The following is a 12,500-nucleotide window of genomic DNA, read 5'->3' on the forward strand; positions in this document are numbered from 1 at the left end:
GCTATGCAGCGAAGCAACGCTCCCCATCCAACCTAAAAGAGTTTGAGAGGATCTGCAGAGAAGAATGGGAGAAACTCCCCAAATACAGGTGTGCCAAACTTGTAGCGTCATACCCAAGAAGACTAGAGGCTGTAATCGCTGTCAAAGGTGCTTCAACAAAGTACTGAGTAAAGGGTCTGAATACTTATTTAAAAGTGATATTTCTGTTTTTTGTTTGCAAAAATGTCTAATGTCTATGGGATGCTATGTAATGTCACACCACATTACACCTCTCTATGGGATAATATGTGATGTCACACCACATTACACCTCATTATGGCATGCTATGTGATGTTACACCACATTACACCTCATTATGGCATGCTATGTGATGTCACACCACATTACACCTCATTATGGCATGCTATGTGATGTCACACCACATTACACCTCATTATGGCATGCTATGTGATGTCACTCCACATTACACCTCATTATGGCATGCTATGTGATGTCACACCACATTACACCTCATTATGGCATGCTATGTGATGTCACACCACATTACACCTCATTATGGCATGCTATGTGATGTCACACCACATTACACTTCTCTATTTTATAGTTCTTTAATTGGCATTACATCACTGGATGTAGTGTTGCTGACAGAGGGGTTTCCAGAAATCCCAGTTTGAAGATTCCTGGAACCACAATGGAACAAGCAGGACATCCGGAATCTTTCAGCCAGAAATGACGGAAAACCTGGGAATTCTGGGTAAGTTACTGGAGTTTTGCTTTCCTGTTATTGACACCTGGCAGAGGTTGATCTGAAGGTACTTACTGGTGGCTTCTGTCCTGGGGATGTGCTGCAGAGGGATCTTGTGTCTCACTGGAAGCTGGAGAAGATTCTGGATTTGTGATTCCTCTCCTTTCATCTCCTCCTCTTCCTTCCTCCTCTTTGTCTGTGCTTCCTCTTCCTTCCTCCTCTCTGTCCGCTCTTCCTCTTCCTTCCTCCTCTCTGTCCGCTCTTCCTCTTCCTTCCTCCTCCCTGTCCGCTCTTCCTCTTCCTTCCTCCTCTGTGTCCGCTCTTCCTCTCCCCTCCTCCTCTCTGTCCGCTCTTCCTCTCCCCTCCTCATCTCTGTCCGCGTCACTTCACTCCTCCTCCACACCTCATCCCCCCTCCTCCTCTCCATCTCTCCCTCCTCTCTCGTCTCCTCCACAGACTGTGGTTTTGGCCCCTGTTGAGGACGACCAGGCCGGGGGCTCTCCTGTCCTCTCTCCCCCAGCCTCTTCCTCTCCTCCTGGGACTCAGAAGGAGGCTGTGTGGGGTGGGGAGGTGGAGGCTGTAGTCTTGTCCTCATCCTCCTGTCTTTGGTGTGTTTTGGCTGGAAATTGGGTTTGGGATGGGGCTGAGAGTAGGGCTGAGGCTGAATGTTAGCCTGAGGCTGGGGCTGGTAATATGTCTGGGTGTCCTGTCTTGGGCTCTGTCCTCTGGAGGCCTGGGTCCTCCGTGGGGGTGCTGTGTCCTGGGGGGTGAGGTTGGAGGTGAGGGGGTCTCCTGTCCTTTCTGATCCCCTGGAAGAGATTACATTCCCCTGTAAAAGCTCCCCCAGCCTCCCTTCGAGCCGGCTCATCCGGAGATCCTGCTCCCTCAGGGACTCCTGGAGACCTCTCAGCCCGACCAGAAGCTCCTCTCGCTGGGCCTCCAGGGAGTCGAGACGACCCTCCTGGCCTTGGAGCTCCAGGGTGAGGCTGGAGAGAGACTCTCCCTGCTCCTGACTCAGTCTCTGGGTCTGCCTGCTGCCCTGTGGAGAGGGGAGGAGAAGAGAAGAGAAGAGAGTTATAGCAGAACAGATTATAACCACTACATTTGGCTAATCGACATTATATTATTCACTAGGGAAGAGTGAGATATTTCTCTGGGCAGAGTCATCTTAACTCGATCCTGGGAACCTCATTGGGTGCACGTTTTGTTTTTTTCCCGAGCACTACACAAATAACCAACTTTGAATCAGCTGTGTAGTGCTTGGGCAAAAACTGAAATTACATTCCAGGGAGGCCCCAGGACTGACTTTGGGTGGCCCTGCCTCCGTGTTTCCCAAACTGCCCCTGTCTGTAGCTTAGAGTACCTGTCCCTGTCTGTTGTTGCTTAGAGTACCTGTCCCTGTCTGTTGTTGCTTAGAGTACCTGTCCCTGTCTGTTGTTTAGAGTCCCTGTCCCTGTCTGTTGTTTAGAGTGCCTGTCCCTGTCTGTTGTTGCTTAGAGTACCTGTCCCTGTCTGTTGTTGCTTAGAGTACCTGTCCCTGTCTGTTGTTGTTTAGAGTACCTGTCCCTGTCTGTTGTTGTTTAGAGTACCAGTCCCTGTCTGTTGTTGCTTAGAGTACCTGTCCCTGTCTGTTGTTGCTTAGAGTACCTGTCCCTGTCTGTTGTTGCTTAGAGTACCTGTCCCTGTCTGTTGTTGTTTAGAGTACCTGTCCCTGTCTGTTGTTGTTTAGAGTACCTGTCCTTGTCTGTTGTTGCTTAGAGTACATGTCCCTGTCTGTTGTTGCTTAGAGTTCCTGTCCCTGTCTGTTATTGTTTAGAGTACCTGTCCCTGTCTGTTGTTGCTTATTGTACCTGTCCAGGTCTGTTGTTGCTTAGAGTACCTGTCCCTGTCTGTTGTTGCTTAGAGTACCTGTCCCTGTCTGTTGTTGCTTAGAGTACCTGTCCCTGTCTGTTGTTGCTTAGAGTACCTGTCCCTGTCTGTTGTTGCTTAGAGTACCTGTCCCTGTCTGTTGCCTAGAGTACCTATCCCTGTCTGTTGTTGCTTAGAGTACCTGTCCCTGTCTGTTGTTTAGAGTACCTGTCCCTGTCTGTTGTTTAGAGTACCTGTCCCTGTCTGTTGTTGCTTAGAGTACCTGTCCCTGTCTGTTGTTTAGAGTACCTGTCCCTGTCTGTTGTTGTTTAGAGTACCTGTCCCTGTCTGTTATTGTTTAGAGTACCTGTCCCTGTCTGTTGTTGCTTAGAGTACCTGTCCCTGTCTGTTGTTGCTTAGAGTACCTGTCCCTGTCTGTTGTTGCTTAGAGTACCCGTCCCTGTCTGTTGTTGCTTATTGGACCTGTCCCTGTCTGTTGTTGCTTATTGTACCTGTCCCTGTCTGTTGTTGCTTAGAGTACCTGTCCCTGTCTGTTGCCTAGAGTACCTATCCCTGTCTGTTGTTGCTTATTGTACCTGTCCCGGTCTGTTGCCTAGAGTACCTGCCCCTTTCTGTTGCATAGAGTACCTGTCCCTGTCTGTTGCCTAGAGTACCTGTCCCTGTCTGTTGCCTAGAGTACCTGTCCCTGTCTGTTGTTGCTTAGAGTACCTGTCCCTGTCTGTTGTTGCTTAGAGTACCTGTCCCTGTCTGTTGTTGCTTAGAGTACCTGTCCCTGTCTGTTGTTGCTTAGAGTACCTGTCCCTGTCTGTTGTTGCTTAGAGTACCTGTCCATGTCTGTTGCCTAGAGTACCTGTCCCTGTCTGTTGCCTAGAATACCTGTCCCTGCCTGTTGTTGCTTAGAGTACCTGTCCCTGTCTGTTGTTGCTTAGAGTACCTGTCCCTGTCTGTTGCCTAGAGTACCTGTCCCTGTCTGTTGCCTAGAGTACCTGTCCCTGTCTGTTGCCTAGAGTACCTGTCCCTGTCTGTTGTTGCTTAGAGTACCTGTCCCTGTCTGTTGCCTAGAGTACCTGTCCCTGTCTGTTGCCTAGAGTACCTGTCCCTGTCTGTTGCCTAGAGTACCTATCCCTGTTTGTTGCCTAGAGTACCTATCCCTGTTTGTTGCCTATAGTACTTGTCCCTGTCTGTTGCCTAGATTACCTGTCCCTGTCTGTTGCCTAGAGTACCTGTCCCTGTCTGTTGCCTAGAGTACCTGTCCCTGTCTGTTGCCTAGAGTACCTGTCCCTGTCTGTTGTTGCTTAGAGTACCTGTCCCTGTCTGTTGATGAATAGAGTACCTGTCCCTGTCTGTTGTTGCTTAGAGTACCTGTCCCTGTCTGTTGTTGTTTAGAGTACCTGTCCCTGTCTGTTGTTGCTTAGAGTAACTGTCCCTGTCTGTTGCCTAGAGTACCTATCCCTGTCTGTTGTTGCTTAGAGTACCTGTCCCTGTCTGTTGTTTAGAGTACCTGTTCCTTTCTGTTGTTGCTTAGAGTACCTGTCCCTGTCTGTTGTCACTTAGAGTACCTGTCCCTGTCTGTTGTTGCTTAGAGTACCTGTCCCTGTCTGTTGTTTAGAGTACCTGTCCCTGTCTGTTGTTGTTTAGAGTACCTGTCCCTGTCTGTTATTGTTTAGAGTACCTGTCCCTGTCTGTTGTTGCTTAGAGTACCTGTCCCTGTCTGTTGTTGCTTAGAGTACCCGTCCCTGTCTGTTGTTGCTTATTGGACCTGTCCCTGTCTGTTGTTGCTTATTGTACCTGTCCCTGTCTGTTGTTGCTTAGAGTACCTGTCCCTGTCTGTTGCCTAGAGTACCTATCCCTGTCTGTTGTTGCTTATTGTACCTGTCCCGGTCTGTTGCCTAGAGTACCTGCCCCTTTCTGTTGCATAGAGTACCTGTCCCTGTCTGTTGCCTAGAGTACCTGTCCCTGTCTGTTGCCTAGAGTACCTGTCCCTGTCTGTTGTTGCTTAGAGTACCTGTCCCTGTCTGTTGTTGCTTAGAGTACCTGTCCCTGTCTGTTGTTGCTTAGAGTACCTGTCCCTGTCTGTTGTTGCTTAGAGTACCTGTCCCTGTCTGTTGTTGCTTAGAGTACCTGTCCCTGTCTGTTGCCTAGAGTACCTGTCCCTGTCTGTTGCCTAGAATACCTGTCCCTGCCTGTTGTTGCTTAGAGTACCTGTCCCTGTCTGTTGTTGCTTAGAGTACCTGTCCCTGTCTGTTGCCTAGAGTACCTGTCCCTGTCTGTTGCCTAGAGTACCTGTCCCTGTCTGTTGCCTAGAGTACCTGTCCCTGTCTGTTGTTGCTTAGAGTACCTGTCCCTGTCTGTTGCCTAGAGTACCTGTCCCTGTCTGTTGCCTAGAGTACCTGTCCCTGTCTGTTGCCTAGAGTACCTGTCCCTGTCTGTTGCCTTGTGTACCTGTCCCTGTCTGTTGCCTAGAGTACCTGTCCCTGTCTGTTGCCTAGAGTATCTGTCCCTGTCTGTTGACTAGAGTACCTATCCCTGTGTGTTGCCTAGAGTACCTATCCCTGTTTGTTGCCTATAGTACTTGTCCCTGTCTGTTGCCTAGATTACCTGTCCCTGTCTGTTGCCTAGAGTACCTGTCCCTGTCTGTTGCCTAGAGTACCTGTCCCTGTCTGTTGCCTAGAGTACCTGTCCCTGTCTGTTGCCTAGAGTACCTGTCCCTGTCTGTTGCCTGGAGTACCTGTCCCTGTCTGTTGCCTAGAGTACCTGTCCCTGTCTGTTGCTTAGAGTACCTGTCCCTGTCTGTTGCCTAGAGTACCTGTCCCTGTCTGTTGTTAATTAGAGTACCTGTCCCTGTCTGTTGCCTAGAGTACCTGTCCCTGTCTGTTGCCTAGAGTACCTGTCCCTGTCTGTTGCCTAGAGTACCTGTCCCTGTCTGTTGTTAATTAGAGTACCTGTCCCTGTCTGTTGCCTAGAGTACCTGTCCCTGTCTGTTGCCTAGAGTACCTGTCCCTGTCTGTTGCTTAGAGTACCTGTCCCTGTCTGTTGCCTAGAGTACCTGTCCCTGTCTGTTGTTAATTAGAGTTCCTGTCCCTGTCTGTTGCCTAGAGTACCTGTCCCTGTCTGTTGCCTAGAGTACCTGTCCCTGTCTGTGTCTCAGTCCTCTCTCCAGCGAGGCCAGTCTTCCCTCCATCCTCTTGTTCTTCTTCTGTAGTTTACTGCTGCGGTCATTCAGGACGTCCAGCTCCTGTTTTTTGGGGGTAAAAGGTTTTATATGTTTCCCCCCACAAAAACAAAACAGGACAGAAACAAGGTAAAACAATGACAGGGCCCAAACTAAAACGAAATATAAGCATAACAATCATTTTTACCTAATAATATAACATAAATATACATACATATTTATATATTTTAATATAAAAAAATAACATAATGTATTACAATAATAATATAACTAAAATGATATAAACAGTAACCTGTGTGGTGGTGTCTCTGAGTTGTGTTAGTTCCTGGGTGAGGTTTCTGTGTTGGTCAGACAGGGTCTGAACTCTGACCTCTAGGGAGGTCGACACATTAGACATTTGGTTCAGAAGGTCTAACCGGCTCAGGGTCTGTTCCTGGAATCGACGGAACTGAGAAACAAACACACAACATCATCTCCAGTTCTTATACACCCACTATATTTACAGCAGTACATGGAAACCCATTCAAATGAGGGGATTCGGCTACTTCAGCTTCACCTGTTGCTGACAGGTGTATAAATTGAGCACGCCGCCATGCAATCTCCATAGACAAACATTGACAGTAGAATGACCTTACAGAAGAGCTGTGACTTCCAACGTGGCACCGTAATAGGATGCAACTTTTCCAGCAAGTCAGTTCATCGAATGTCTTCCTTGCTTGAGCTGCCCCGGTCAACTGTAAATGCTGTTATTGTGAAGTGGAAACGTCTAGGAGCAACAACGGCTCAGCCGCAAAGAAGCAGACCACACAAGTTCACAGAACAGGACCGCTGAGTAGTGAAGAGCGTAAAAATAGTTTGTCATTGGTTGCAACACTCACTACCGAGTTCCAAACTACCTCTGGAAGCAACATCGGCACAAGAACTGTTCGTCGGAGAGCTTCATGAAATGGGTTTCCATGGACAAGCAGCCACATACAAGCCTAAGATCACCGTGCACAGTACCAAGCGTCAGCTGGAGTGGTGTAAAGCCCACCGCCATTGGACTCTGGAGCAGTGGAAACACGTTCTCTGGAGTGGTGGATCACACTTCATCATCTGGCAGTCAGACGGACAAATCTGGGTTTGGCGGATGCCAGGAGAACGCTACCTGCCCCAATGTATAGTGACAACTGTAAAGTTTGGTGGAGGAGGAATAATGGTCTGAGGTTGTTTTTCATGGTTCGGGCTCGAACCCCTAGTTCTAGTGAAGAGAAATCTTAACGTTACAGCATAAAATTATATTCTAGACGATTCTGTGCTTCCAACTTTGTGGCAACAGTTTGGGGAAGGCCCTTTCCTGTTTCACCATGACAATGTCCCGGTGCACATAGCCAGGTTCATACAGAAATAGTTTGTCGAGATCGCTGCGGAAGAACATGACTGGCCTGCACAGAGCCCTGACCTCAACCCCATCGAACACCTTTGGGATGAATTGGAACACCGACTGCAAGCCAGGCCTAATCGCCCAACATCAGTGCCCGACCAAGTCCCCGCAGAAATGTTCCAGCATCAAGTGGAAAACCTTCCCAGAAGAGTGGAGGCTGTTATAGCAGCATTGTTCCAACATCTAGTGGAAAACCTTCCCAGAAGAGTGGAGGCTGTTATAGCAGCATTGTTCCAACATCTAGTGGAAAGCCTTCAAAGAAGAGTGGAGGTTGTTATAGCAGCAATGTTTCAACATCTAGTGGAAAGCCTTCCCAGAAGAGTGGAGGCTGTTATAGCAGCAATGTTCCAACATCTAGTGGAAAGCCTTCCCAGAAGAGAGGAGGTTGTTATAGCAGCAATGTTCCAACATCTAGTGGAAAGCCTTCCCAGAAGAGAGGAGGCTGTTATAGCAGCAATGTTCCAACATCTAGTGGAAAGCCTTTCCAGAAGAGTGGAGGCTGTTATAGAAGCAAAGGGGGGACCAGCTCCATAGTTATGCCCGTGATTTTGGAATGAGTTGTTGGACGATCAGGTGTCCACATACTTTTGGTCATGTAGTGTATCCCACTTATGGATAAAAACATTCTAATTTTTGAATTTTCTTGTAATAAAACAATAACACATCAAGGGAGACACACACACATGAACAGACTTTTACACAAACACACTCACACAGATACACACAGACACACACACACAGATACACACAGACACATACACACAGACACACACACACACAGATACACACAGACACACACACACACAGACACACACAGACACACACACACAACCAAACACACCGACCTGATCGTCAAGTCTTCTGAGTCTCTGGTAGATGGGCTTCCTGAGCTCAGCAGTCCCCTGTCCCCTGCAGGCCTGAAGCTGGAGGACAACCAGGAGAACCAGGGCCAGGGCCCTCCGTCCGGCTCTGAGGCTGGTCATAGTGCAGCGTGGCTGGGTTCGGGCCGGGCCGGGGTCTCGGTGTCTAGAGGTGCGGAGGTTGTTAACTCTGATAACTACCGAGGATAACTAACAGAGGTGAAGGAGAGAGAAGAGGGATGGGGCAGTGCAGGGATGGGAAGCCCCCTCACACACACACATCTGTTTTTTTCCCACAATGCATCACTGGCGGGGAAGCAGAGGCAGAACATGATGACTTTACCAGACACACACACACACACACACACACACACACACACACACATAATACACACGTGAACACAAACACAGGCATGAACACACACACCATTAACAAATAGGTGAAATAAACTCAAAACAAGAAAAGTATTAAGCAACAAATTAAATATATTTTACAAATCCAGGTCATATTTTCTCTTTTTGCAGTGTAGTCAGGTGTCTGTAGTTGTATAGATATATATTAGTCAGGTAAATGTAGTTGTATAGATATATATTAGTCAGGTAAATGTAGTTGTATAGATATATATTAGTCAGGTAAATGTAGTTGTATAGATATATATATTAGTCAGTTGGCTTGAGTTGTATGATATATATTAGTCAGGTGTAGTAATGTTGTCTGATTGGGACAGGTTGTATGATGTAGTAATGTTGTATGAGTGGGACAGGTTGTATGATGTAGTAATGTTGTATGAGTGGGACAGGTTGTATGATGTAGTAATGTTGTCTGAGTGGGACAGGTTGTATGATGTAGTAATGTTGTCTGAGTGGGACCGGTTGTATGATGTAGTAATGTTGTCTGAGTGGGACAGGTTGTATGATGTAGTAATGTTGTCTGAGTGGGACAGGTTGTATGATGTAGTAATGTTGTCTGAGTGGGACAGGTTGTATGATGTAGTAATGTTGTAGTAATGTTGTCTGAGTGGGACAGGTTGTATGATGTAGTAATGTTGTCTGAGTGGGACAGGTTGTATGATGTAGTAATGTTGTCTGAGTGGGACAGGTTGTATGATGTAGTAATGTTGTCTGATTGGGACAGGTTGTATGATGTAGTAATGTTGTGTGTAATGTTGTCTGATTGGGACAGGTTGTATATATGTAGTAATGTCATCTGAGTGGGACAGGTTGTATGATGTGGTAATGTTGTGTGTAATGTTGTCTGATGTAGTAATGTTGTCTGAGTGGGACAGGTTGTATGATGTAGTAATGTTGTCTGAGTGGGACAGGTTGTATGATGTAGTAATGTTGTCTGAGTGGGACAGGTTGTATGATGTAGTAATGTTGTCTGAGTGGGACAGGTTGTATGATGTAGTAATGTTGTCTGAGTGGGACAGGTTGTATGATGTAGTAATGTTGTCTGAGTGGGACAGGTTGTATGATGTAGTAATGTTGTCTGAGTGGGACAGGTTGTATGATGTAGTAATGTTGTCTGAGTGGGACAGGTTGTATGATGTAGTAATGTTGTCTGAGTGGGACAGGTTGTATGATGTGGTAATGTTGTGTGTAATGTTGTCTGAGTGGGACAGGTTGTATGATGTAGTAATGTTGTCTGAGTGGGACAGGTTGTATGATGTAGTAATGTTGTCTGAGTGGGACAGGTTGTATGATGTAGTAATGTTGTCTGAGTGGGACAGGTTGTATGATGTAGTAATGTTGTCTGAGTGGGACAGGTTGTATGATGTAGTAATGTTGTCTGAGTGGGACAGGTTGTATGATGTAGTAATGTTGTCTGAGTGGGACAGGTTGTATGATGTAGTAATGTTGTCTGAGTGGGACAGGTTGTATGATGTAGTAGTAATGTTGTCTGAGTGGGACAGGTTGTATGATGTAGTAATGTTGTCTGAGTGGGACAGGTTGTATGATGTAGTAATGTTGTCTGAGTGGGACAGGTTGTATGATGTAGTAATGTTGTCTGAGTGGGACAGGTTGTATGATGTAGTAATGTTGTAGTAATGTTGTCTGAGTGGGACAGGTTGTATGATGTAGTAATGTTGTCTGAGTGGGACAGGTTGTATGATGTAGTAATGTTGTCTGAGTGGGACAGGTTGTATGATGTAGTAATGTTGTCTGAGTGGGACAGGTTGTATGATGTAGTAATGTTGTCTGAGTGGGACAGGTTGTATGATGTAGTACTGTTGTCTGAGTGGGACAGGTTGTATGATGATGGCTATCGTACGGTAGATTTCCTGAACTTGCTTCGTCATTGGACAAATCTCAGAACACACAGACAAACACACACACACACACGTATGCAATCACACACACGCACACACACACACACACACACACACACACACACACACACACACACACACACACACACACACACACACACACACACAGAAAGAATGTTCATAGCCCTGTTGTGGAATGCAGAGAACACAAAAAAAGGTTTGGTTTCTTGGCTCGGGAATGTAGTTGATCAGGCTGAGCGGCCACACACACACACACACACACACACACACACACACACACACACACCTTGACTGAGTATAGGACCACGCCTGCAATGACAATTTTGTCAGAGCCAACACCCTCCAACGTCACTCAGTCACACACACACACACACGCACACACACACACACACACCTTCTGATGGACCTCACCCTGTTCCCTGGGAGTGTTTGGGGGCTGGTGGGAGAAGAGGAGGGGGAGGAGGGAGTGACTGACACGAACTGCGATCGATGCTTTTTCCATCCTGGACTTTAAATCCCTCTAAATGACTTCCATTCTAAACCAGAGCTCTATTCTAGAATGTCTTAGTTCCACAGTAGAACCTGAGACAGAGCTGCATTTCCTGACAAAATGTCAACAATATAAAACAATTAGAGAGTGTCATTTGCCCAAATTTGAAACCCTTATTCAAGGTTTCAAAGACCTCTCTGATGAGAGTAGGCTACCCGTCCTGTTGGGGGAGGACGCAGAGAGCTGTGGGTTGGCAGCGCACTACGTTGCTGCCTGCCATAACATGAGGGACAGTGTCTGACAGACCAATAAACCTGCACATGTCCTGCTACCATACAGTGGGTGAATGCAAGTATTTCCCGTCACTGTGCCTCAAAACTAAATGTTTTCCTGGCCCACCCCTCCACCCTGGACTTGGACAGCCTTAATGACCAGGTCCTCCTCTACAAGGCAGCAGAGCCCATCCTGGACTTGGACAGCCTCTATGACCAGGTCCTCCTCTACAAGGCAGTAGAGCCCATCCTGGACTTGGACAGCCTCTATAACCAGGTCCTCCTCAGTAGAACAAGGCAGCAGAGCCCATCCTGGACTTGGACAGCCTCTATAACCAGGTCCTCCTCTACAAGGCAGCAGAGCCCATCCTGGACTTGGACAGCCTCTATAACCAGGTCCTCCTCTACAAGGCAGCAGAGCCCATCCTGGACTTGGACAGCCTCTATAACCAGGTCCTCCTCTACAAGGCAGCAGAGCCCATCCTGGACTTGGACAGCCTTTATGACCAGGTCCTCCTCTACAAGGCAGCAGTACCCACCTTCGCCCGGACTCTAAAGGACATCGCTCTCAAACACAGCCCCAACACTTCACACAGGAGCAACAGATCAAAAGACACCCCACCCAGACCCTCTCCCAGACCTGCGGGACCCTCCCCTGGACCTACACATAGAGGACCCACGCCAAGAGGACTTACATCCAGACCACAGCACCCCCAGACACATACACACCCCCACCGCAACCAATCATCACCCCCCCCCAAGTCAACCATGCCCACACCCCATTTAGGTCCCCTCAGATCAGACCTATACCCCTCCTGCCCACCCCATGCGCCCCACTCCTGCAAAGAGGGCCTCAACATGGAAGTCACGCACACGCCCAGGCCGGGAGCAGGCAAACAGGCCCAACCCCCACACTTACACTAGTCCAAGGCAATGACATGTACCAGATACTCAGCAGGCTCTGCTCACACTTACTGGCCTGAGGCCAAACCACACGACCAACAACATTGGACACTTTATAGAGCACAAAGCCTTCACTATTTCATCCTGGAATATCAAGGTCTGAGGTCATCTGCCTTTGGCCTAAAGAGCAGAAACCCGGACTTCACCAAAGAAATTAGAAATACAGGCATTGTCATCCTACAAGAAACATGGTATAGAGGAGACAGACCCACTGGTTACCCTCTAGGTTACAGAGAGCTAGTAGTCGCCATCCACCACACTACCAGGTGTGAAACAGGGAAGGGACTCAGGGGGTATGCTAATTTGGTATAGAGCAGACCTAACTCACTCCATTAAATTAATCAAAACAGGAACATTCTACATTTGGCTAGAAATTCAAAAGGAAATTATCCTAACAGAGAAAAATGTCCTCCTG

At 47.6% G+C, this 12,500-nt stretch overlaps 1 protein-coding gene across 1 annotated transcript in view; it reads right to left on the reverse strand.

The window, feature by feature from the left end:
• LOC135528770 (trichohyalin-like) overlaps positions 1-6,697 on the reverse strand; it is a 20,418-nt gene extending 13,721 nt beyond the window's left edge. The window contains exons 1-4 of the mRNA XM_064957836.1: positions 6,683-6,697; positions 6,079-6,234; positions 5,742-5,849; positions 821-1,784 (exon numbers count right to left, since the gene is read on the reverse strand). Of these exons, the coding sequence (XP_064813908.1) occupies positions 821-1,784; positions 5,742-5,849; positions 6,079-6,234; positions 6,683-6,697 (1,243 nt within the window). The remainder of the gene's footprint in view (positions 1-820; positions 1,785-5,741; positions 5,850-6,078; positions 6,235-6,682) is intronic.
• Positions 6,698-12,500: the final 5,803 nt, after the last annotated feature.

Source organism: Oncorhynchus masou, unplaced genomic scaffold (genome assembly GCF_036934945.1).
Source record: "Oncorhynchus masou masou isolate Uvic2021 unplaced genomic scaffold, UVic_Omas_1.1 unplaced_scaffold_1031, whole genome shotgun sequence".
NCBI classification, from domain to species: Eukaryota; Metazoa; Chordata; class Actinopteri; order Salmoniformes; family Salmonidae; genus Oncorhynchus; species Oncorhynchus masou.